Source organism: Bos indicus, chromosome 1 (assembly GCF_029378745.1).
Source record: "Bos indicus isolate NIAB-ARS_2022 breed Sahiwal x Tharparkar chromosome 1, NIAB-ARS_B.indTharparkar_mat_pri_1.0, whole genome shotgun sequence".
NCBI classification, from domain to species: Eukaryota; Metazoa; Chordata; class Mammalia; order Artiodactyla; family Bovidae; genus Bos; species Bos indicus.
Genome location: NC_091760.1, coordinates 82,851,242 through 82,878,218, shown reverse-complemented (window position 1 = coordinate 82,878,218; position 26,977 = coordinate 82,851,242). Strand labels below are relative to the sequence as shown.

The following is a 26,977-nucleotide window of genomic DNA, read 5'->3' as shown; positions in this document are numbered from 1 at the left end:
TGAATATTCAGGACTGATTTCATTTAGGACTGACTGGTTGGATCTTCTTGCAGTCCAAGGGACCCTCAAGAATCTTCTCCAACAACACAGTTCAAAAGCATCAATTCTTCAGCGCTCAGCTTTCTTTATAGTCCAACTCTCACATCCATACATGACTACTGGAAAAACCATAGCTTTGACTAGATGGACCTTTGTTGCAAAGTAATGTCTCTGCTTTTTAATATGCTGTCTAGGTTGGTCATGGCTTTTTTTCCCCAAGGAGCACGCATCTTTTAATTTCATGGCTCCAGTAACCATCTGCAGTGATTTTGGAGCCCAAGAAAATAGTTTCTCACTGTTTGCATTGTTTCCCCATCTATTTGCCATGAAGTGATGGGACCAGATGCCATGATCTTCGTTTTCTGAATGTTGAGTTTTAAGCCAACTTTTTCACTCTCCTCTTTCACTTTCATCAAGAGGCTCTTTAGCTTTTCTTCGCTTTCTGCCATAAGGGTGGTGTCATCTGCGTATCTGAGGTTATTGATATGTCTGAGGTTATTGATATGTCTCCTGGCAATCCTGATTCCAATTTGTGCTTTATCCAGCCTGGCATTTCACGTGATGTGCTCTGCATATAAGTTAAATAAGCAGGGTGACAGTATATAGCCTTGATGTACTCTTTTACCCATTTAGAACCAGTCTGTTGTTCCACATCCATTTCTAACTGTTGCTTCTTGACCTGATACAGATTTCTCAAGAGGCAGGTCAGGTGGTCTAGTATTCCCTTCTCTCTCAGAATTTTCCACAGTTTATTGTGATCCACACAGTCAAAGGCTTTGGCGTAGACAATAAAGCAGAAATAGATGTTTTTCTGGAACTCTCTTGCTTTTTCAATGCTCGGATAGATGTTGAAAATGTAATCTCTGGTTCCTCTGCCTTTGTTTTTGTTTTTTTTTTAATTTTATTTTGTTTAACTTTACAATATTGTATTGGTTTTGCTATATATCAAAATGAATCTGCCACAGGTATACATGTGTTCCCCATCCTGAACCCTCCTCCCTCCTCCCTCCATACCATCCCTCCTCTCCTTTTTTTGAATCCAGCTTTAACATCTGGAACTTCATGTACTGTTGAAGTCTGGCTTGGAGAACTCTGAGCATTACTTTACTAGCGTGTGAGATGAGTGTAATTGTACGGTCATTTGAACATTCTTTGGCATTGCGTTTCTTTGGGATTGGAATGAAAACTGACCTTTTCGAGTTCTGTGTCCACTGCTGAATTTTCCCAATTTGCTGGCATATTAAGTGCAGCACCTTCACAGCATTGTCTTTTAGGATTTGAAATAGCACAACTGGAATTCCATCACCTCCACTAGCTTTGTTCATAGTGATGCTTTCTAAGGCCCACTTGACCTCACATTCCAGGATGTCTGGCTCTAGGTGAGTGATCACACCATCGTGGTTATCTGGGTCATGAAGATCATTTTGTATAGTTCTTCTGTGTATTTTTTCCACCTCTTCTTAATATCTTCTGCTTCTGATAGGTCCATACCATCCTTCCTTTATTGTGCTCATCTTTTCATGACATGTTCCCTTGGTATCTCTCATTTTCTTGAAGAGATCTCTAGTCTTTCCCATTCTATTGTTTTCCTCTATTTCTTTGCATTGATCACTGAGAAAGGCTTTCTTATCTTTCCTTGCTATTCTTTGGAACTCTGCATTCAGATGGATATTTCTTTCCTTTTCTCCTTTGCCTCTAGTTTCTCTTCTTTTCTCAGCTATTTGTAAGACCTCCTCAGACAACCTTTTTGCATTTCTTTTCCTTGATAGTTTTGATCACTGCCTCCTGTACATTGTCATGAACCTCCATCCATAGTTCTTCAGGCACTCTATCAGATCTAATCCCTTCAATCTATTTGTCACTTCCACTGTATAATTATAAGGGATTTGATTAAGGTCATACCTGAATGGTCCAGTGGTTTCCCTACTTTCTTCAATCTAAGTCTGAATTTTGCAATAAGGAGTTCATAATTTGAGCCACAGTCAGCTCCCAGTCTTGTTTTCCCTGACTGTATAGAGCTTCTCCATCTTTGGCTGTAAAGAATATAATCAGTCTGATTTCAGTATTGACCATCTGGTGATGTCCATGTATAGAATCTTCTCTTGTGTTGTTGGAAGAGGGTGTTTGCTATGATCAGTGTGTTCTCTTGGCAAAATTCTGTTAGCCTTTGACCTGCTTCGTTTTGTACTCCAAGGCCAAATTTGCCTGTTACTTCAGGTATCTCTTGACTTCCTAATTTGGGTTCCAGACCCCTATAATGAAAAGGACATCTTTTTTGGGTCTTAGTTCTAGAAGGTCTTGTAGGTCTTCACTGAACCGTTCAACTTCAGCTTCTTCAGCATGACTGGTCGGGGTATAGACTTGGATTACTGTGATATTGAATGGTTTGCCTTGGAAATGAACAGAGATCATTCTGTCATTTTTGAGATTCCATCCAAGTACTGCATTTTGTTTACTAAGTTTGTTTACTATAATGGCTACTCCACTTCTTCTAAGGGATTCTTGCCCACATAGTAGATATAATGGTCATCTGAGTTATATTCACCCATTCCAGTCCATTTTCATTCACTGACTGCTAAAATGTCGACATTCACTCTTGCCATCCCCAGGTTTGACCACTTCCAATTTGCTTTTGATTCATGAACTTAACATTCCAGGTGCCTATGAAATATTTCTCTTTACAGCATCAGACTTTGCTTCTATCACCAGTCATATCCACAAGTGGGTTTTGTTTTTTCTTTGGCTCCATGTCTTCATTCTTTCTGGAGTTATTTCTCCACTGACCTCCTGTAGCATATTGGGCACCTACTGACCTGGGGAGTTCATCTTTCAGTGTCCTATCTTTTTGCCTTCTCATACTATTCATGGGTTTCTTAAGGCAAGAATACTGAAGTGGTTTGCCATTCCCTTCTCCAGTGGCCCATGTTTTGTCAGAACTCTCCACCATGAATCTGTCTATCCCTCCACTAATCACTGTGAGAAAAAACTGATCACCACTTCTTTCTACTTAGCCACTTGCTTGAGGGTGCTTTCTAGGAGTAGGATTTCTTAAAAGCTTAGCCACTGTAGTTGTGAACACTTAGACAGTCTGTTTATAACTGATGACAAGATTTTGTCAGATAAGTAAGCTACAAAAATTAAGTACTTCTGGACCAATGCTGATTTTTTTTTATGGTAATATATTCTCAGCCAGAGGTTGAGACTCAGATAAAGAACATGGGAACGCAACAGTGAACCCTTTCTCTGCACAGCTGTGGCCCCATGACTGCTGCAGACTATCTTAGGAAAGAGAACAGCTGCTAAAATTTTGATTGTCTCTTAAATTATACTGAATACAAAGAGTAATGTGGGTCCCTCATTTTGCCCCTATTTCTCTGTTGGCAGGAAAAGTGAATCATGTTATGCATGGTGTTGCTATATAAAATGATAAAAACTTTTTATGTAAATTACTAAATAAAACAGAAATAAAAACTAAACCTAAATGTAAACGCCAAACCTTTAAAAGTAATCATAGTTAGTAATCTGTTATTGGGAATCCTTTTTGGGATTACCTGGGGATTTTCTTCCCTCACTCATTTTAGAAAGTAGAAAACTGATGACGCAAATTGCTCAAGGTCATCAGTAAAGTCAGAGCTCAGTTCCTTCCCTTCTCATCCAGCAGTCTTTCTCTTAAGCTGTTTTTCTTATATCAAAATTTTGTACTGATGTGAATGTTGATTGATACTTTCATTTATTAAAATGAATAAGATGAAAGTGCAGTAATGAAAGCATGTCAGAACTTCACTCATTGATCAGTGTTGTGACTTCTTTGCTGAATTGGATAACAGTTTTCTAATATTGGAAAAATGATTCCTTAATTTTTTTGTGCTATTTTCAGTATAATGACTCCGACAAACAGACTTTTAAGTTTGATTCTCTTATTAACTTTATCTCCATCAATATCTTAGCCAGAAATTCTCATAGTTTTTCTGTAAAGGGCCAGAGAGTAAATATTTTAGGTTTTGTGGGTCATATATAGTCTCTGTCACATACTCTTTGTTTTATAATCCTTTAAAAATGTAACAAGCCCTGATTTATAGCATTTATTAATTTTCATGGTGTAAGTATTCCCATCGTGGCTGATTTCAACCTTCCAGCGTGATATCACATTGCACATGAAGTTGGGGAGCGATGTACCATAACACACCCTTACATAATATTTCCACCGTACAGATAAAGTGAAAGTGTTAATCGTTCAGTTGTGTCTGACTCTTTGTGACCCCATGGACTGTAGCCGCCCAGGCTCCTCTCTCCATGGAATTCTCCAGGCAAGAATACTGGAGTGGATTGCCATTTATTACTCCAGGGGATCTTCCTGACTCAGGGATTGAACCTGGGTCTCCTGCATTGCAGGCACATTCTTTACCGTTTGAGCCATCAGGGAAGCCCACCATGCATTAAGGCTACAGTCTCTAACCTGGAGAGCATACACAGTAAAATACAGTAAAATACTTAGGAAGTGGTGAGTTTGGGTATTACCTTTGTTTTTATTTAATCGTAAGTTTATATAATTTTACTTTTAACAATGCCTGTATTTAACAGCCAGCTTAAAAATTCCTAGAAAGCTGACAGTTAGCTTCAACTCCCATAAGTTGGTTCAGACTCTCTCCAGCACTGGCAGTTGATCATGTTATTTCAAACTGAGGTTTTCAGCAGATACGTTCGCTCCATTATTGTCCTATATAGCAGTGCATTGTAATACTCAAAATGGATTAAATTAGAGTTCTGAAGTGTAAAGGTAGGCTAGGTTTTATTTCTTTCTGCCTTTGTAAAAAAATTAATTTGAAAGTAATTTCCTGTGTTTGAAAAATGTTTTGTTAAATGGCTTCCTGGAGTTCTGAGAAAGGGCATGTTACCCTGGATCTTGAACTTAAATATAGGAGAGAGCTTTCTGATACTGCTCTAATGATTAAGTAGTGATTGTGTTATATTTTGAGATTTATTTTAAAATATGTCTCATAGCCTGGTCATATATTTAGATACTTAGTTTGGTAAAGGTTAATTTTTTATTCAGCTGCTTCATTTCAATTCAGTTACTCAGTTGCGTCTGACTCTTTGTGACCCCATGGACTGCAGCACGCCAGGCCTACGTGTCCATCACCAACTCCCAGAGATTAACCAAACTCATGTCCATTGAGTCGGTGATGCCATCCAACCATCTCATCCTCTGTCATCCCCTTCTCCTCCTGCCTTCAATCTTTCCCAGCACCAGGGTCTTTTCAGATGAGTCAGCTCTTCCCATCAGGTGGCCAGAGTAGTGGAGTTTCAGCTTCAGCATCAGTCCTTCCAGTGAACACCCAGGACTGATCTCCTTTAGGATGGACTGGTTGGATCTCCTTGCAGTCCAAGGGGCTCTCAAGAGTCTTCTCCAACAGCACAGTTCAAAAGCATCAATTCTTCAGCGCTCAGCTTTCTTTATAGTCCAACTCTCACATCCATACATGACTACTGGAAAAACCGTAGCTTTGACTAGATGGACCTTTGTTGCAAAGTAATGTCTCTGCTTTTTAATATGCTGTCTAGGTTGGTCATAACTTTTCTTCTAAGGAGTAAGCGGCTTTTAATTTCATGGACACAGTCACCATCTGCAGTGATTTTGGAGCCCCCCAAAATAAAGTCTGCCACTGTTTCTCCATCTATTTGCCATAAAGTGATGGGATCGGATACCATGACCTTAGTTTTCTGAATGTTGAGCTTTAAGACAACTTTTTAACTCTCCTCTTTCCCTTTCATCAAGAGGCTGTTTAGTTCTTCACTTTCTTCCATAAGGGTCGTATGATTATGTGGCTGAAAGGACTCCTGAAGAGCTAATCAATAAAAGTAGATTCCAAAGTGTCTTTACTCATTTATTTTAAATATTCAGGTCCTTTTAGAATTGCTGCAGGCTGGAGGCATAGTTCAGTTTGAAGAGAGTCGACTCATCCGTATGGCAGAGAAAGCAGAATTGTAAGTTGTATTGAAGCCATATATCAGTTCCCATAGAACTACTCAAGTATTACTTCTCTAACTTGAAGCCTGGTTGACTGATGCATTGCCATTTTTTTTAATTAAGAAAAGCTATGCATGTAATAATTTTAAAAAACCTAAATGCAAAAGTTTTTGCCTTTCAAGTCTAGAAGTTAGTTTTAATTTGCAGAAATTAATAGCAAGTAAATTTGAAGTTCTTGTTCATTTGTTTTAGTGTAAAAATGAAATATCAGTCTTATTGGTTTTTTTACTTAAAATTTCCAGGGTATTTTTAAGATTTTTTTGGCAGTTACCTTACATTTATATTGTAAACAATGCAGAATTTAACATAGAAAACAGATGCAGCATGTTAGCACTATTGTTTATCTAGTTTGTTAAATATTTTATTTGACATGTTTAATTCTGAACAGGGAAATTTCATATTATTGATTGTATTAGTTTCTAATGCATTAACTATTTTTTATATGATATATTGTTGCTTTAACATTTATTTTATGCACATCTTTGAAATTTCTTATAAACATAGTATTCAGCAGCATTTTAAAACCTGTATTCAAAGGAATGGCAGATACTCATATTCCTTAGATACGGTAACTTGATTTAACAGTAGAAATCACATCTACTGTATTCATTTTCCTTAATTCTAACCCCTATGCCTGAACAAATGTCTTAAAACAGTAAGTTGATAACCACCTGCCTGTTTGGTACACTAAAGTTTTTCCTTTTATGTTCTAGCTACCAAATTTGTGAATTTATGTATGAACAAGAACACCAATATGACAGAATTATTGATTGCTACTTACGTGACCCACTACGAGAGGTGAGTTAAGAGACCACTTTGCCCTTTTCTCTTACTCAGTTTCCTCCCTCACCTTATCAAGTAGAAGGAATTATTCAGTAGAAATATTTGGACATATGTTTCTTCATTATTCAACAGCTGTTTATTGACTGCCTGTTATTAACTCAAGTGTATATTGATAATTTAAACAGATACATAGTTCCTGTAATTTTATAACTTATAGTTTATTGATGGAGACTGACAGTAAGAAAACCAAATATGTAATTGCAAATTGTGATGAGTGTTAGAGAAACTGGTTCCCACAGGAGTAAATAATGGGGGAACGAACTTATACAGAGCAGCCGGGGAAGGAATCTCAGATAAAATGCCATATAAACTGAGTTTTGGAATTTGAGAAGAAGCTAGTCAAGCAAGGAGCCCATAGAAAAAATGTTCCAGGGTAGGGAACAGTATATGCAAAGATCCTGAGGTGGGAAAATTTTTTGACTTGTTCAAGAAACTGAATAGGGATCATATAAATGAAGCAAAGATCAGTGTAAGTGGAGCATAATGGACAAGGGCAAGACAGATTTGATGTCAAACTAACAATGTGGACAGGGACCACCAAAGCAAAAGAATAATATTCACTCTGGGTTAATGAAATCGAGACTGAAATTAATTGGAACACATTTGCAACTTCTAAGAATGTACCCTAAACAGTTACTCTTTCTCTTTTAAGTCAGTCTTCCATTAGTTAAGGGGCTTCCCCGGTAACTCAGCTGATAAAGAATCTGCCTGCAATGCAAGAGACCCCAGTTTGATGCCTGGGTCGGGAAGATCCACTGGAGACGGGGTAGGCTACCCACTCCAGTATTCTTGGACTTCCCTGGTGGCTCAGCTGGTAAAGAATCTGCCTGCAGTGTGGGAGACTGAGTTTGATCCCTGGGTTGGGAAGATCCCCTGGAGAAGGGAACAGCTACCCACTCCAGTATTCTTGCCTGGAGAATTCCATGTACTATATTGTCCATGGAGTGGCAAAGAGTCAGATATGACTGAGTGACTTTCACTTCACTCCATCAATTAACCATCTCAAAATGGTTTCCTTCTCTAAATAATAGATATTTACCAAGACCGATACAGATAGTAGATCAGATCAGTTCAGTCACTCAGTCATGTCTGACTCTTTGCAACTCCATGGACTGCAGCATGCCAGGCTTCCCTGTCCATCATCAACTCCTGGAGCTTGCTCAAACTCATGTCCATTGAGTCGGTAATGCCATTCGACCATCTGATCCTCTGTCGTTCCCTTCTCCTCCTGACTTCAGTCTTTCCCATCCTAGGGTCTTTTGCAGTGATTCAGTTCTTTGCATCAGGTGGCCAGAGTATTTCAGCAACAGTCCTTCCAGTGAATATTCAGGACTGATTTCCTTTAGGACTGACTGGTTTGATCTCCCAAGCCAAGGGACTCTCAAGAGATAGTAGATAGTGACTAAGTATTCTTGAGTGAATGAATGAATAAATTTTATTGTCTTGTGCTTTTCAGGAAGAAGTCTTTAACTACATTCACAATATCTTATCCATTCCTGGATACAGTGTGGAGGAGAAGCAGTCTGTATGGCAGAAGGCTATGGATCATATTGAGGTACTGATTCAGTAGAATTTTGAAAACTTTGCCGTATTTGTATAGATATCTCCCAAATTAAGTTTTTGCTAACTAAGTAGTGGGAGATATATTATTAAGTTGATTTGCTTGAGGGTTAACATCTTTTTCAGATAATTTATTCCACCTCACATTTGTGGAAAACCCATGCTGTATACAGCTTATTATGTCATGACTTCTGAAAATAACTCATGTTAAATCAGCTAGTTCACAAACTGGAATTTTAGTGTTTTTTCACAATGTTCTGAGGAATTCTGAGACTACTATTGATCTTTTCCCCTATTATGTGACAGGAGCCATTCCCTCAGTTACTTGATGGAATTTTAGAAACATCACTGCAATGAGTTATTCTCTCTGATGTATTTCCCTTATGTAAGAGGATGTATTTCTCTTATGTAAAAGGATGATGATTCTCATTTTGTTTATTAATGCTGTTTTATAGGAATGCAGTAATTGACTTTGAAACTAAAAGTTCTTTTTAAAATATTTGCTAGTTGTTAGTTGCTCAGCAGTGTCTGACTCTTTGTGACCCCATGGAGTAGGACCTGTCAAACTCCTTTGTCCATGGGATTTCCCAGGTAAGAGTACTGGAGTGGGTAGCCATTCCTTTCTCCAGGGGATCTTCCTGTCCCAGGGATCGAACCCAGGTCTCCTTTATTGCAGGCAAAATCTTTACTGTCTGAGCCAACAGATGGTTGGCCCAAAAATTTGCTTCAGATGCCTAAATACAGAGACTAATGTCAATATCAAAATCAGATGATTATATTCTTTGCTGCCAAAGATGGAGAAGCTCTGTACAGTTAGCAAAAACAAGACTGGGAGCTGACTGTGGCTCAGATCATGAACTCCTTATTGCAAAATTCAGACTTAGATCGAAGAAAGTAGGGAAAACCACTGGACCATTCAGGTATGACTAAAATCAAATTCCTTACGATTATAAAGTGGAAGTGACAAATAGATTCAAGGAATTAGATCTGATGGAGTACCTGAAGAACTATGGACGGGGGTTCGTGACATCGTACAGGAGGCAGTGATCAAGACCCTCCCCAAGGAAAAGAAATGCAAAAAGGCAAAATGGTTGTCTGAGGAGGCCTTACAAATAGCTGAGAAAAGAAAAGAGGCTAAAGGCAAAGGAGAAAAGGAAATATATACCCATCTGAATGCAGAATTCCAAAGAATAGCAAAGAGAGATAAGAAAGCCTTCCTCAGTGATCAGTGCAAAGAAATAGAGGAAAATGATAGAATGGGAAAGACTAGAGATCTCTTCAAGAAAATTAGAGGTACCAAGGGAACATGTCATGCAAAGATGGGCACAATAAAGGATGGAAATGGTATGGACCTAACAGAAGCAGAAGATATTAAGAAGAGGTGGTAAGAATACACAGAAAAACTATACAAAAAAGATCATCTTTGATAACAAAGATGATGTGATCACTCACCTAGAGCCAGACATTTCTGGAATGAGAAGCCAAGTGGGCCTTAGGAAGCATCACCATGAACAAAGCTAGTGGAGGTGATGGAATTCCAGTTGAGCTATTTCAAATCCTAAAAGACATTGCTGTAAAGATGCTGCACTCAATATGCCAGCAAATTTGGAAAACTCAGCAGTGGCCACAGGAATGGAAAAGGTCAGTTTTCATTCCAATCCCAAAGAAACGCAATGCCAAAGAATGTTCAAATGACCGCACAATTGCACTCATCTCACACGCTAGCAAAGTAGTGCTCAGAGTTCTCCAAGTCAGGCTTCAGTAATACGTGAACCGTGAACTTCCAGATGTTCAAGCTGGTTTTAGAAACAGTAGAGGAACCAGAGATCAAATTGCCAACATCCACTGAATCATGGAAAAAGCAAGAGAGTTCCAGAAAAACATCTGTTTCTGCTTGATTGACTATGCCAAAGCCTTTGACTGTGTGGATCACAATAAACTGTGGAAAGTTCTGAAAGAGATGGGAATACCAGACCACCTGACCTGCCTCTTGAGAAATCTGTATCAGGTCAAGAAGCAACAGTTAGAATTGGACATGGAATTGTCCAATCTGTCCATTGGACAGACTGTTTCCAAATCAGGAAAGGAGTACATCAAGGCTGTATACTGTCACCCTGCTTATTTAACTTATATGCAGAGTACATCATGCGAAATGCCTTGCTGGATGAAGCAGAAGCTGGAATCAAGATTGTCAGGAGAAATATCAATAACCCCAGATATGCAGATGACACCATCCTTATGGCAGAAAGGAAGAACTAAAGAGCCTCTTGATGAAAGTGAAAGAGGAGAGTGAAAAAGCTGGCTTAAAACTCAGCATTCAAAATACAAAGTTCATGGCATCTGGTCCCATCACTTCATGGCAAATAGATAGGGAAACAGTGGAAACAGTGAGAGACTTTATTTTCTTGGGCTCCAAAATCACTGCAGATGGTGACTGCAGCTGTGAAATTAAAAGACACTTGCTCCTTGGAAGAAAAGCTATGACCAACCTAAACAGCATATTAAAAAGCAGAGACATTACTTTGCTGATAAAGGTCCATCTAGTCAAGGCTATGGTTTTTCAGTAGTCATGTATGGCTGTGAGAGTTGGACTATAAAGAAAGCTGAGCACTGAAGAACTGATGCTTTTGAACTGTGGTGTTGGAGAAGACTCTTGAGGGTCCCTTGGTTGGATTGCAAGGAGATCCAACCAGTCAATCCTGAAGGAAATCAGTCCTGAATATTCATTGGAAGGACTGATGTCGAAGCTGAAACTCCAATACTTTGGCCTCCTGATGTGCAGAACTGACTCATTTGAAAAGGCCCTGAGCAGGGAAAGAATCAAGGCAGGAGCAGAAGGGACAACAGAGAATGAGATGGTTGAATGGCATCACCGACTTGATGGACATGAGTTTGGGTAAGCTCTGGGAGTTGGTGAAAGATAGGGAAGCCTGGTGTGCTGCAGTCCATGGGGTCGCAAAGAGTCAGACATGACTGTGCGACTGAACTGAACTGATTATGTGTGTGATGAGGATGGCATCAAAATGCATTCTGAAAAAGGGCCCAGAAATCACTCCTCACTTTAGTTTTCTTAGGTTCAAAACATACAATATTCCTCAGAAACCAACAGAGTTAGAGAGCTGTTGGAATCTCTTCTGATTTTTTAGTCCTCTAATTATTGAGAAAAAGAAATAGTAATGAAGGATGCTGAGGTAGTTCTAGTTTTGTAAATAACATTTACATCTACAAAGTTTGTTTCTTCCTCGTTGTAGCAAGGATCAGGAGATGGTGATGGGTTTAGAGATGTAGTGAAAGATATGATTATTCAACATGTTTTAAAATTTTTTACATATGAAAAATGATAAGAAAGGATGAGCTCTGAACCTTTCAGAAAGCATTGCATGTAATGTGAATACTTTTAATTCCTGATGATTATGAAGTTTAGATTAGAAATGTGAACAGCATCTAATATAAAACATCTGATGTGGAAAGTGTTACAGTCAGTAGGATGAAGGAATTGCCACACTTTCATTTACTGGATTGAGAACACATATATGTTATTTAGTCTTAATCATGTTTCTGCTAACAACAAGATCAATATGTCTTGGTGAAAGAAAGAAAACCCAAGAAAACCTTCTTTGACTGTGAATTATATATTTTTTTTCTAATCATTTGGTATTGTTTTTCTTTTCATCATCCCCTTTAAGTCTCCATAGTTACATTATGGCTCATTATTCTTTTCATTTCAACTGCATTATGCCGTGCTTTGAGCACATGGACTCCAGACATCCAAAAATGAAGCTGTGTCTCTCTGCATAATGTGAAACATGATGCATTAATCCATGAACAAACAAATTATTCAGCAGAAAACTCATACTGGTGAAGCAAGAAATATTTTTGCTGCACAACAATTATTTCTGCTGACTATTTTCCCCACATCTGTGCCTTTTTTTTTTTTTTTTACCTTGAACTTTTTAGTACTTCTGAAGGTCACATTAGAAATCTGTAGACTTTTTGTTGAAGGTTTTTTGTGGCTTTTTTTTAATATAAATAAAATCAACATTAAGTGTGTAGAGGGAAAGTCCTTATAATAAAGTTTTCAGACAGTATACGTACATAGCGTATAGATTAGTGATTCTTAACACTTTGCGAGGTACAGACTGCATTTGAGACTCTAATGAAAGATCTGGACCTGTGCTTCCTAGTCTTGCACATGTGCTTGGATGCATCATTTTGTTCACTATTGAAGGATCCACAGATTTCTTAAAAGCCATTCTTAGGTTGGGTCTGTGGATTTCAGTAAAGAATCTCTCATTTAGATGGTTTTTCCAATATGGACAATTCATGTTTCATGAAATTTTTAAAAACACTTTTCATTTTGAAATATAAAGAGAAAAGTGCATAAAATAAAAGTACAGTTTAATAAAAAATTTAAAACTCAACATACCAGAAATAGTTATTGCTAGTACCCTAGACTGTTCCCATGTATCCTTTCCTCATCCCGGTTCACTGCCTCGCTAATATCAGAAGAACGAGGATAATGAATATTTATCTTCGTTCTTCTGATAATTTATTACACTTTTATATATTATCATTGCATCTGCCTGCACCCCTAAAAATATATGTTTTGTTTGGCTTGTTGCTGAACTTTATATAAATGAGGTTATACTCTGAGGTTATTCTCTTTTTCTCAATATTTTGAGAAATTTCTATATTTTGTTGTATGTAGCTGCAGTTCATTTTTATTACGGTACAGTATTAAATTTTATAAGTATTCTGTTCATTCTATTGGTATCTTACATATGCATCTTGAACACAGCCACATGCATTTTTCTAGGACAGTGGTTCCGTTTGATCTCCAGTCCAGCATTACAGCATCAGCTGAGAACTTGATAGAAATGCTGTTTCAGTCTTCTCCTCAGGCCTAATGAATCAGAAACTCTGTCGACAGGTCCCAACAATATATTTTAATAAGCCCCTCTGGTGATTTTGATGCATGTTAACATTTGATAATCTCTCTTCTGGGGTGTGTAGTTGCCACTTAACTGGGATAAATACTTTAAACGTCAGCAGATGCCGGCATTGTGTGAGATTTTCCACTGACTCTGTATTCTTGCTGAACTTTTAAAATTTTGTCTGTCTAGTGGATGTATAATGACATTTCGTTTTGTTTTAAATTTACATATCCTTAATTACTGAGATTGATAGATACATATTTATTGGCCATTTAAATTTTCTTTCTGTGACATCACTGTTCAAGTCTTTTGCCCATTTTTCTGTTAGAATGTCTCTTGTACTCATTCATGAAGGAATTCCTTGTATATCCTGGATGTTAGTCTTATTTTCAGTGATACATATTGCAAGTATATTCTATTCCGTGGCTTTTTTCTATGGTTCTTTTTAAGAAAAGTTTTTTTTTTTTTAAGTAGTCAGAATAATCAGTTTTTTTTCTTTGGTACTGAAGTCCTTCTGTATTGTTGTCTAAAAGCTTTCTTGTTTCTTTTTTCAACTTTAAATCTTAGACCCACCTAAAAGCAGTTTTTGTATAGGGTTTGAATTGGGGATTAATTAATTTTTTAAAAATATGGATACCTAGTTCTCTCAGGAACAATTTTTTTCCATTTTTGAATCTTTCCCCCTTTTTAAAAATTGAAGTATAGTTGATTTACAATGTTTCAGGTATACAGCAAAGTGATTCAGTTGTATATATATATATTTTCCATTTCATATTCTTTTCCATTATAGGTTATTACCAGATATATATTGAATATAGTCCCCTGTGCTGTATAGTAGGTCCTCATTATTTATCTATCTTTTATATAGTAGTGTGTATCTGTTTATCCAAAATCCCTAATTGATCCCTCCCCGCTTTCCCTTTTGGTTTCTGTAAGTTTGTTTTCTGTGTATGTGAGTCTTACTTCTGTTTTGTAAATAAATTCCTTTGGATCATTTTTTTTTTTAGATTCCACATGTAAGTGATATCATATGGTTATTTATCTTTCTCTGTCTGATTTCATTTAGTGTGATAATCTCTAGGTCCATCCATGTTGCTGCAGATACCATTATTTCATTCTTTTTAATGGCTAAGTAATATTCCATCATATACCACATCTTCTTTATCCAGTCATCTGTCTGTACACATTTAGGTTGCTTCCATGTCTTGACTGTTGTAAATAGTGCTGCTATGAACACTGGAATGCATGTATCTTTTTGATTTAAAGTTTTTATGTTTTCTAGGTAGACATATGCTCAGGAGTGGGATTGCTGGATCATATGATAGTTCTAATTTTGTTTTTTTGAGGAACCTCCATTTTCCATAGTGACTAAACCGGTTTACATTCCCACCAACAGTATAGGAGGGTTCCCTTTTATCCACACCTTTTCCAGTATTTACTATTTGTAGACTTTCTGATGATGGCCTTTCTGATCCATGTGAGGTAATACCTCATTTTAGTTTTGATTTGCATTTTTCTAACAGCAATGTTGAGCATGTTTTCATGTGCCTATTGGCCATCTTTTTGAGAAATGGAGAAATGTGTTTAGATCTCCTGCCTATTTATTGATTGGATTTTGTGTGTGTGTGCTGTAGGAGCTGTTTGTATATTTTGGAAATCAATCCCTTATTGGTTGTATTGTTTGCAAATATTCTTTCCCATTCTGAAGGCTATCTTTTTATTTTGTTTATGTTTTCCTTTGCTCTACAAAAGCTTGTAAGTTTGATTGGGTCCCATTTGCTTATTTTTGCTTTTGTTTTCAATACTCTAGGAGATGGATCCAAAAAAATATTGTTATGATTTATATCAGAGTGTTCTGCCTAAGTTTTCCTATAGGAGTTTTACAGTATCTGCTTTTACATTTAGGTCTTTAGTCCATTTTGAGTTTATTTTGTATATGGTGTTAGAGAATGGTCTGTTTTCATTCTCTTACATGTAGCTGTCCTTTGCCCAGCACCAGTTATTTAAGAGGCTGTCTTTTCTCCACTGTGTATTCTTGCCTTGTCATAGATAAATGACCGTTAGTGTGGGTTTGGGTTTATTTCTGGGCTTTCTTTGCTGTTCCATTGATCTGTGTCCTAGCAATAGTTATTTTAAAAGATTACCTTTACGCACTGCTCAACAGTGCCACCTTATCATGAGATGTCAAGAATCTCTGTGTTTTGTCTTTTTCTGGGTCTTGTTCTGTTTGATTGGTCTTGAAGTCACTACTTGAAATATTGTTGTTTTATAATAAGTCTTCATATTTTTAAAAGACTATTGGCTGCTTAGTTCCAAATACCTTTTAGAATCAACTTGTCAAGTTCCTAACCTTATAATTTTGACAGGGATTGCATTGAATCTTTGAATCTTTTTTAATCTGACATCTTTACATTATGAGGCTTCTACCTTATGACCATATGGTGTAACTGTCTGTTCAGTATCTTTCTGGAGTGTTTTATAATTTCCTCTGTAGATTCATCTACTGTTAGATTTATTGTCACAACTTCATATATTTTAGCAAAACACTAATGTTAATAATATGGTTAAAATTTTATTTCTGACATACAATGTTTAGTATAAAGATTTTTGTGGAAGTCTTCTATTTCTAGTATGCTAAAATTTTCTCCCTTATTCTGTTTTTGTCATAAATTTTATTGATATTAAATCAGCCTTGAATTCTATGGATAAATGCAACTTAGAGCCTGTTATATTATCTTTTTTATACATTGTTAGATTCTGTCTTTATCAATGTTCGCAGTTAAGACCAATGTGTAATCTTCCTTCCTTCCTTATGTTCTACAGGGTTTAGGTATCAGAGGTTTGTTACCCTTATATAATGAGCTGAAGAAGTTTCCTTTTTTCTATTCTCTGTAAGAGATTAATTAACTTTGTAATTATTTCTTCCCTAAATGATTGCTGGGAACTTACCAGTAAAGCTATATGGGCCTGGAGTGTTTTATATAGGAAGATTTTTGACTATTCATTCAATTTCTTTAGTGACTACTAATCAATGCAGATTTTCTATTTCTTAAGTCAGTTTATTGAATTACATTTTTCTAAGAATTTAGCCATTTTGACTAAATTTTCGAATTCTGGACATAGATTAATTCATAATAGTTTATCTTTTTAATATCTGAAGATCAATAGTAATATCCCTCTTTTTATATGTGATATTGATTAGTTGTGCCTTTTCTGTTTTGAGTTGTGTTGTATGAAAATAGTATAAACTACAGTTATTTGTGTCAGCTAAGTATTATTAATTCTAAAATACCAACACAAAATTATTAGATATATATCATGAATATTGCAGTCATGATAGTTCATTGTATTTTTATTTGACAGTATAATATGTTGATCTATAGACAGCCTTTGCATTTTAGCCATGGATCATACAATTGAAAAGGTAGAATAGGGTCACAGAAACCAAGTAAGAAGAGAGTTTCAAGAAGAAAGGGATAGCCAGTAATGTCTAGGAAAGTTCAAGGAGAGGGCAGATGGCAAGTCTTAGATTTGACAGAAATAGGTCTTATTAACAGTGGTCAACCTCTTAGTGTCATTTGAGATTTACGACCTTAAGTTAATTTCTTAAGACAATTTTGGTTTTAAAATCTACAAGGCATTGGAGGTAAAGTTTCAGAAGTCTTAGCTAAAGAAATAGCAACTGTGTGGGTTTTTTTTGGTTTTTTTTTTTTTCCACTTCTTTAAGTTATTACTTTAAGCTCAAGGGTAAATTCACTAGCAGGGAATTTGGGGAGCTTTCATTCATCCTGTAGATATCATGGCCTAAATCCAGAATTTTAGTGCTTTCATTTTCTACAAATTCTGAATTACCTTTTATATAAAAATCTGATTTTTTTTTTACATGATGTTTTTCTGATTTTGCTCACTTGCAATATGTTTTTAAATTGTGGCCCTATATTGAGGTCTTCTGAAAAGCAGTATAGAAGCTCGTGAAAGTATTGATGTTGGTATTATGCATCACATTTGTGGAAATTCTATTTAAATTTAACACTGAAGATTATTTTATCTTTTTCTTTTGTTACAGGAACTTGTGGCCCTGAAGCCCTGTAAAGCTGCAGAGCTGGTTGCTACTCACTTTTCTGAACAGATCGAAACAGTCATTAAGAAACTTCAGGTAAATTCTGCAGAACATCTAGTGGAGAGGCAGTTACTGAATACCCACCTAAGAAATCTGTATTGTAATGGTTTCTTCCCCTCGTTGTTGCCTTAATAGCAGTTTCTGCACATTGTGTGTGTGCGTGGGCATGCTTAGAAGCAATTCTGTGATAATCTAGGTCCAGAAATGAGGGAGTTTATCTTTGTGCATAATGAATATTACCATCACAGAAACATTTTTGGAAATATAACCTGTACTTACTCTAAAATTGTAATCCACAGAGGGTCCTCCCCCCGCGCCCCCCGCAACTCTTATTTTTTTCTATAGTGACTATGACCATATTCTCTTCGGAGTTGATGTTATTTGTTTAGATTTCTATCATGCTCCTATTGGGCTAATGCCGTCTATTTAGAACTTTTTTGGGGGAAAATCTTAGCTAGAATACAGCTGTTTTAATGCTGAATACTGAGATGCTCAGTTTGAAGTACTGTTTAATGGACCAGCATTCCATTTGTCACTACTGTGGTAATGCTAGTAGTGAGTTTTGCTCACTACCATTGTGGCCACAAGTGATAGAGATTAGGACAATGACAGGGGCATGTAGCACAACCGAGAGTCCTCAGGTAGTAATTATAGTAGTGGAAGTTAGGTATGCAAGAGGGAAACCAAAGTAGTGGTGGGGGGTGGGGGGGAGCGCAGCTGGCATGAGTGATAAAAGATATGGATTTCATTTCATTTCATTCATTCATATTCACACTACATACTACTGTGGTCCTACTCTGTACCACAGTATGGTAGGCTCTGGGGGGGCACTAATCAGAATATAGTCTTTTTCTTAATTTTTCCTGTGGAATAAAGAAGCACTTATATAACCATAGTATAGTGTTATAAGCGCTACACCAGACATGCATAAAAAGTGCTGTAGGAACAAGAGGAGAGAGTGACAGACTGTGTGAGCAAGTCAGACAAGTGTTCCCAGATACGCCCAAACCGGGTCTTGAATAATTGGTGTCAGTTTTCCAGGCAGAGAATTGAAAAGGGCATTCTAGATAATGGGCTCTAGGTGAGTAAAGACTTGAAGGCATGAAGCAGCATTCATATTCAGAGAATGATGTGGTGAAGACGATGGTGGAAGAAGCATTATATTAATCTGTAAAAGGTATATTGGAAGGAAGGAATTAAATGTATAGAGACTGGAAAATAAGAGTTTGGGGGCTGATATTGAACAGTCATGTATATAATGCTAAGAAATTATGCTATATCTCCTGTGTGCTGGAGACTGAAGTTTTTTTTAAGCAAAGGAGTGATACCGGTAGATTCATTTGATAGAATATTAACTCTGTGTGTGGAGAATGGGCTGGCAAAGAGAGCAAATAGAGGCGAGACCAGTTGGAAGGCAAAAGGTCTTGGCAAGAAATGGTTAGGACAGGATGAAAGCAGTGCCAGTGGAGAGGACAAGCCTAAGATACATTTGTGAAATAAAGTGTGTGAGGCTTGGAAATTAGATGAATGTGATGGGTGGAGTAAAAAATGACTCCTGGGTCTATAGGGTTGGTTGTCCAGTATGATGAGGCCCATTAACTCAAGATAAGGAGTCATCTATTAATTCAGTGAATATTTCTTTTGGCTGTGGGCCAAAAGAAAGAAGAGAAAAGTCACTCAGTTGGGTCCGACTCTATGACCCCATGGACTGTACAGTCCATGGAATTCTTCAGGCCAGAAGACTGGAGGGGGTAGCCTTTGCCTTCTCCAGGAGATCTTCCCAACCCATGGATTGAACCCAGGTCTCCCACATTGCAGGCGAATTCTTTTCAGCTGAGCCACAAGGGAGGCCATGGGCCAAAAGCACACTGATAAAGTGATAAGGATATAAAAACATATACAGTTGACTCTTGAACAATGCAGGGGTTAGGGGTGCCAATCTCAATGCAGTCAAAAGTCCCTATATAACTTTCGTCTAACTACTGATAGCCTACTGTTGGCTGGGAATCTTACCAGTAACAGAAACCTTCAGTTAACACATGCTTTGTCTATTATATGTATTATATACTGTATTCTTAGAATAAGTGAGCTAGAGAAATGAAAATGTTATTAAGAAAATCTTAAGGAAGAGAAAATACATTTACGGTACTGAACAAAATTTATCAATACTGTTGTATATTTATAAGATGAATCATCCATCAGTACTCATATCAATATTGTCTTATAAAAGCACTGTATATGTTATATATATTATTAAAACATGACATCAAAAATGAAAAAATGTGAAAAAGAAATTTGTATTTGTTTACAAGCGTAACAACTCATGCATTGATAATGAAAAAGCAGTATGATTGCTTTATGATAGCCTAGTGTAATTGATATGTTTGCTTCATGGTAAGCCTCGCCTGTGCACTAGTGAGTGAATTGTTATAAAATTTTTATATCATGCAGTATTGTTGTTGTTCAGTCACTCAGTCGTATCCGACTCTTTGTGACCCTATGGACTGCAGCACAGGAGGCTTAACTTGTTGTAGTTTGCTGTCTCTTCTGTAGTTGATTATATTGGAAAGGTAATGAGCTTTTTTGGTGGTGGTTGCTATTTGAGCCTCACCTAGATTAACTGTCTCACAGTTGGCCATTGTCACAGGGAGAACCAGGTGAGGCAGGGTGAACCCATCTGTGCAGCCAGAGCAGGTCAGAGCAGTTGCTCTGGACCCATTCCAAGGGTCTTCATGCTGGGAACTGTTACAGGATATGTCTCAGTAGAGGGCATTTTTTTTTTTTTTTGGCAAGGGTTGAGGGGCAAAACAATGTATTTATATTTCTTCTGCACTCAGAATTGAATATGTGACAATGATAAGAATTACTGAGAAGAAATGACCTCCAAATGATTCTTCAGCATTTCTTAGATCTGCACAGAGAGCTTACTAGAAGTAAACATGTCATACATGCTTTTTAAAGGGATGTTCTAAAATTCTTTATCACAGCATAGTTGAAAGAGTTTGTTTTAATATTTAATTGTATTCTTTATTTTTCTGTTCAGAACCAGGTTTTGCTTTTCAAGTTTTTAAGAAGCCTTCTTGACCCAAGGTATGTTTATAAAATTTAGTTTTTCATAATACATGGATGAAAAACCAAAGGAAATGAATTGAGTTTTAGAAACTGACTCATGATATCCAGATGGTATAGTTAGCTCTTGATTTTTAATATTAGCAGGAGTACTGGTTATAGAGATTATTCTAAATACATGATTGGAAAATTGATTACATCTTGAAGGTATATTTTCCTTCCCATTTGAATGTGAACCTACATGATAAATTGTCATCTATTAAAGAAAATAATGAAGGCATGCCATTAGGACATGTTTTAGGAAGAATTTGATGACCATTTAGCTTCCCCTGCCTCTGGTAGCATCACTCCTTCTGATTCCTTATTCTATACTGTAGATTGACAGCTTTACTTTTCAAAGTAAATAACCTAGTTCCCAGCCCACCTTTAAATGTATTACTTTTTAAACTTTCATTTGAAATGTTTAGTTTTAAATAACTTTCTGAAGGTGTGGGAAGGAAAGTTTAAATGTTTCTTTAAGTGCTCCTGTAATACTCATCAAATAAAAACTAAACCAAGGAGATGATGAGATTAGTAATGGGTTTGTAAGCAAAGCAGCTCTGTATGTGAGATCTTAATGTCTTCCTGCCCTGGTGGCTCAGACAGTAAAATCTGCCTGCAATGCAGGAGACCTGGCTTTGATCCCTGGGTTGGGAAGGTCCCCTGGAGAAGTGAATGGCTGCCCATTTCAGTAGTCTTGCCTGGAGAATTCGATGGACAGGGGAGCCTGGCAGGCTACAGTCTATGGGTTGCAAAGAATCGGACATGACTGAGCAACTAACAGTTTTAAGACAGTCACTCTTAACCAGAATTGTGTGTCAGAATCACCTAAGAAACTTTTAAAAATATAGGTGCCTGAGCCCAACCCCACAGAGTTATCATGATGTACATGTGGAGTTAAGCATCACTGACTTGAATGTAATATTCTAGGGTGACATAGCTTTCACATGCCTTGTAATGTACACTAGCCATTGCAAACAGTCATATACTTACTTTTGAGATTCAATTCAGTTGCTTAGTTGTGTCCCACTCTTTGCGACCCCATGAACTGCAGCGCGACAGGCCTCCCTGTCCATCACCAACTCCCAGAGTTTATGCAAACTCATGTCCATTGAGTTCATGATGCCATCCAACCATCTGATCCTCTGTTGTCCCTTTCTCCTGCCCTCAATCTTTCCCAGCATCAAGATATTTTCAAATGAGTCAGCTCTTCGCATCAGGTGGCCAAAGTATATTATTATAAAAATAAAAAATTTTGGTTATTCTAGTATTCTCTGCCTATTTAAATGCCAAAATACCAGGAATTTTGTAGAATGTAAAAATTTTTTGAAATTTCTACCATTTAAACCTTAACCAGATTATGCCTCTTTAAATTGAGTCATACAGATGTGTGGATGTTGAGAAAAGCAGTCTGACTACATACCCTCCTGAGCTCCAGTTCAATACCTTTTCAAAGTATCTATGTTTTAATTCCCTGGTTGCAGAAATTACTGAGGCTTGACATCTTTTTATAATTTGTATGAGTCATTTGTTCTTCCTTCAGATCCAGTTTGGGCCCTAGCCCACTGCTGGAATTAACTGATGGAGATACCTTAGAATTATGATTAGGGGTAGGAGGGAAGGAAGAAAGCTGGGAGAAGGATGGGGCTGAGGGTGGAGCTGAGAAGAAGGGATATGGGGCCAAGGAGGACTGAGCTAAATGGAAGAGGAAGGAGGTGCCCAGCCCTTTCTCTGGATCCCATGTCCCTTTTTTCCCCAGATCAGAATTCCCTTCTATCCCACCAGTATCAGGTCCATTCTCTTAAGACCTGACTCCTCTTCCCCTTGAATAATTTATTTTAACTGAGTCCTTGTTCTCCAACCATCCTACCTGGAGATACTCAAGCTGGAAGGACAGAGAAGTTCAGCTTTGAACTTGGTCTTTTCTCATATGTAGCAAAGTATAGAGGACGATGGTGTTGAAATCTTAATTTTTAAAAGAAGTATTAGGTATAGTGTCAGTATAGTCATTTGCTATGCTATTGCTCTGATATTTAATTTAGTTAAACTTCACAGTAATAAAAATGGCAAATCACAAGAGTATTAGAGGTCTTCCATGAAAAGTCCTGCTGTATTATTACCTATACCTAGATTATAAATATGTTATAAGGTAAGATCCTTTATAACATACGAGCGACTGAACTAAAGATCCTTTAGAAGTACTATGACAATTGTTTTGTTCACTAGCAAAACACAAATAATTTTACATTTATTCAATGTATCCCTGGTGGCTCAGTGGTAAAGAATCTGCCTGCCAATGTAGGGGACACAAGTTCAATTCCCAGGTCGGGAAAATCCCCTGGAAAAGGAAATAGCAACCCACTCCCGTATTGTTGCCTGGGAAATCCCATAGACAGAGGAGCCTGGCAGGCTGTAGTACATGAGGTTACAAAAGAATCAGATGCAACTTAGCGACTAAACAATAGCAGTATATTTTATCTCCCTACATATCTCCCAACCCAGGATAATTAACTCTAAGTTAACTTTTCACACATTACTCCTTCCTTGTCACATCAATTCAGCTCTGAGGCTCTGTCTCACCTACTTCAGAGAGAAGCAGTGCACACACAGTCCTTTCCCTTTCCTCTCCCCACAAAGCCACATGACCTGGAATGTCCTCACTTTTGATAAGAGCCAGGTCCCCAGCTTTACTTTAGCCTAGAGAAATTAAGAGTTGACAAAGATTCTCCTCTTGACCAAACTTTATTCAGACTCCTCTGAGCCCTCTGCTCCACTAGGTCTGACCTTGGGCTTCCATCTCTGTTTTTGTGGAGTGTATTTTGAAGAATCCTGCTATGTCAGTTTAGCCAGAATCCTTACCCTCAATATGTGGTCACCCTTGATATCTGTCCAAATTTCTTGTTCCCTACCACCCCCCCAGGAAATATCTGATCATCCTGGCCTGCCTTCAGCAAGTATTCTGTTAGGTCAGTTTGTCAAAGAATTATCCTATGCTCTTAGTATAGGATAAGAACCTACCTGTCTAGGTTCTGTCCATGGACTGTCCCCTACCCCATGGCTATCTCCACTTCTTGTGTTTGAGTTGAGCCCAGTCTGTCTCCCTTACTGCAACACCCCATTGTATTCCTCATGCCTATCATGATAGTCCAAATAAAGTCTACCTTACCATTTTAACAAGTGTCATGGATAATTTTTTCTTTAACAGAAAAAGACTGAAAACTTCAGCTCCACCTTTAAAGAGAGCGTACTTTCCTACTGATCCACCATATCCAAGATGCCAAAGACCTGGTGTTCTGCTTTGAGAGTCCCAACCCAGAACCCATTACACTTCATCCTCTTACTTTATGTCTTACCTAGGAGGCAGGCATCAGTTTTGATTATGCTGTAAACTTATTTTAAATTTGATGTTTGATGTTTCAGTACAGTCATCTTTATATAAACAGTATTTTAAATGATTGTGTCTCAATTAACCGATAAAAGCCTGTTTGATTCACAATGTTAATATATCATACCAGTGAGGGTAGGAAAAACTGTTTTCCTTCTACCTGTCTAGGTTCTAGGCAGGTTAAGAAGAGAAAGGTATATAAATTTATTGAGTGTTTTATGTGATATGGAAACTTTGATAAGGAAATGAAGACCTGAAGAAGCACTTAAACCTGAGCATTTTATGCTAGGTTTGACGAAGAGTAGAAAGTCATGGACAAATGTACTAGGACTGAAGCCTATGAGCTAAGGGTAATTAATACACCGGGGGAAACTTAGCAAGAATGTTTGTTTGGATTCCTCTCAGTGTCTCTCTGTCTTCAGAGATGAGGAAGCTCCTTCCCTCTAGGAAGAGAGAGAATACCTTTCATAAGTAGTAAGTCAGTGTTAGTCACTCACTCATGTCTGACTCTTTGTGACCCCATAGACTGTAGCCCACCAGGCCCCTCTGTCCATGGAATTCTCCAGGCAAGAATACTGGAGTGGGTTACCATTTCCTTCTCCAACCTTTCATAAGGTAGTCTTATGATCTGTTCCATGGGAGAAGGGGAAGGGCAGAGAGTCCATCAATATGCCAACATGCTAAATTTTGGGAAAGTGTGTCCTGAACCCCATCACTGATAATATGTACATTGAATTCTGGATTGGGGGGGAGGAAGGTTAGGAAGGTTGAGTTCAGAGAAAGTAAGGAGGCATTGCTTCCAAAGCCTGCCTTATACCAAGTTCTGAATTATAGTTTGTCTTGAGCGCCCTCTGAACTCTGCCTCCTCCCACTCTGTCCTCTTCTTTCAAGGGGTGCAGGGTGCACACACTTCTTCAAGCTCTCCACTTTATTAGCACATTCAGAAATATAGTATTGATCCTAGGTAAAATCCAAGATTAACTTCTTCCATGCCCCAATCAAAACACTCAAAACTCTTGCCAGTTGCTTGTCAATTTCTGTATCATGTGACACTTTTACAGTGAGAATGTACAGTTACCATATGAATACAGTGAAGTATACACAACTTTGAAAAAAGCCCTTTTTCAATGCCAGTTGACCTCAAGGTAGTATGGACTAGTTTACATTGATCTCTGAATGATTTCCCATCACAGTTTAGCCTTTGTAAATGAGTATGCTGTTGACTGATCTGAAGTAAAGGATTAGAATCTTTGCAGGTATTGGGAAATCTGAAGTGGGAACCGAGGGGAGTATAGAAAAAGGGGTTTAGGGTCAAAAGAACATCAAGAGAAGGTAGACTGGTTCTGCCTAGCAGTTTTCCCTGGCAGACAACTTCAGACTATTTTTACCTTTGATCTCTTTCTGTTCTTCTTAAGCAGTAAGACTTTTTTTTAAACATGCAGGTTTTTCCTCTCATGAAGCTCCTATAGCGGCATTCTGGAAAGTAGAGAAAATGAAAGAAAGTTATTTTGGGATGGGGACTGCTTATATATATGTGTCAAATCAGAATATTACTTTTTTTTTTTTCCTCTTGCCCCAAAAACCTGAGTTAGTAGGATTCGCCCTCATTCGTGTGTGTGTGTGTGTGTGTGTGTGTGTGTGTGTGTAGTTTATGCATATTTGATTTAAAATTTACTTGTATTTATTGAGTACTTAAAGTAAGAGTTTATTATTTCATTATTTTGTCAACAGCATTTTTTAGGGAACCAATAATCTAGTTGAATTCTCATGTGTATTTCTCTATTTTCTTTATCCAATGTCTTTAAGTTACCTTTGCTCTGTAAATAATGTCCTTTGTAGAATTAATTGACCTACAAAGATATTGGTGGCATTTGTATATAGAAAGATTAGATAGTTTTGAAGGGAGGGAGGTTAATCCTCCAGAAGCAAATTATTTGCCTGAATTGAGGCCGACAACCTGGGAGAGAAAGGATTTGCATCCTCCTTCAATTTCCTTCTTTTGAGACAGCTGCTACATAAAACTCTACCCCACCCCTACTCCCCACGTGCCTTCCTGCTGGCCAGGAATTCTTAGCGCAGTTCTGATACGTTTACACCCAGGTGCAGGTCTTTGTACAGTGGGGATGCTTGAGGGACAATGCAGAAGGACACTGATCGTTTTCGTGGGGCTATGAGCTTCAGAAGGAATGAAGAGAATGTACAAGTGTGTTTATATTTATAGTATTTTCCTCAGTACAGTTTTCTCAGTAATGTCGATTTTAGCCTTTGTTAACAATGTTCTGGATGCCTCTGAAATATGTGGTATGATTTTCTTGTAGGAAAAAAAACATATAAAACATCACATTGTGTTTTTAAGTCTTTAATCAAAATAAAGTAAAAATTGAACATTGCTAAGGAAATGAGTGTCTTTGCCAAGGAACAAAAACATAGATTATGGAAATGGTTATACATTGATTTAACTTGTATCTGTCACTTTCTCTGGATAATTTTGAAGGGAAATTTTAAGATATTGACACAGTGTTGAAATAGCATATTTCAAAGTTAAAAAGAAAAGAATATTATATATCTTCATGAACTTTAACATATAAAAATGCATTCCTATTTTAGTGAGTGCCTACTTGGCCAGACTCACCATCAGATACTCTATCTCTGGTTAGTATTTTTGCCAGCAGCTCAAATTCAGTCTTCTAAATCCTTACACATCATCATCTCCTAATCTCCTTTCAGGTAACTAGATGATTGGATGGCTGGGTGGATAGACAGCTTACATTCAATTATATCTTTGTTCCTTAATAATTCTCTATAGTGAGATTGTTGTCTGCTAAGCAATGTGTGAGAGATTGAAATAGCTCAGAATTATACTGTTTTTTCAATCTCAATGTGTTTCTCCTCCTTTATTTTCTTTCTTAGCAAATGGCAGTATCCACATATTTATTTCATTTAAAAACTTACTGAGTAAC

The 26,977-nt window shown here is 37.4% G+C and overlaps 1 protein-coding gene across 10 annotated transcripts in view; it reads left to right on the top strand.

Annotated features, from left to right (window-relative positions):
- VPS8 (VPS8 subunit of CORVET complex) overlaps positions 1–26,977 on the top strand; it is a 296,010-nt gene that overhangs the window by 139,459 nt on the left and 129,574 nt on the right. For all 10 annotated transcript variants that reach the window (XM_019958543.2, XM_070790662.1, XM_070790672.1 and 7 more), the window contains 5 exons: positions 5,942–6,024; positions 6,781–6,865; positions 8,367–8,465; positions 17,471–17,560; positions 20,568–20,614. In XM_019958543.2, coding sequence (XP_019814102.2) covers positions 5,942–6,024; positions 6,781–6,865; positions 8,367–8,465; positions 17,471–17,560; positions 20,568–20,614 — 404 coding nt within the window. The remainder of the gene's footprint in view (positions 1–5,941; positions 6,025–6,780; positions 6,866–8,366; positions 8,466–17,470; positions 17,561–20,567; positions 20,615–26,977) is intronic.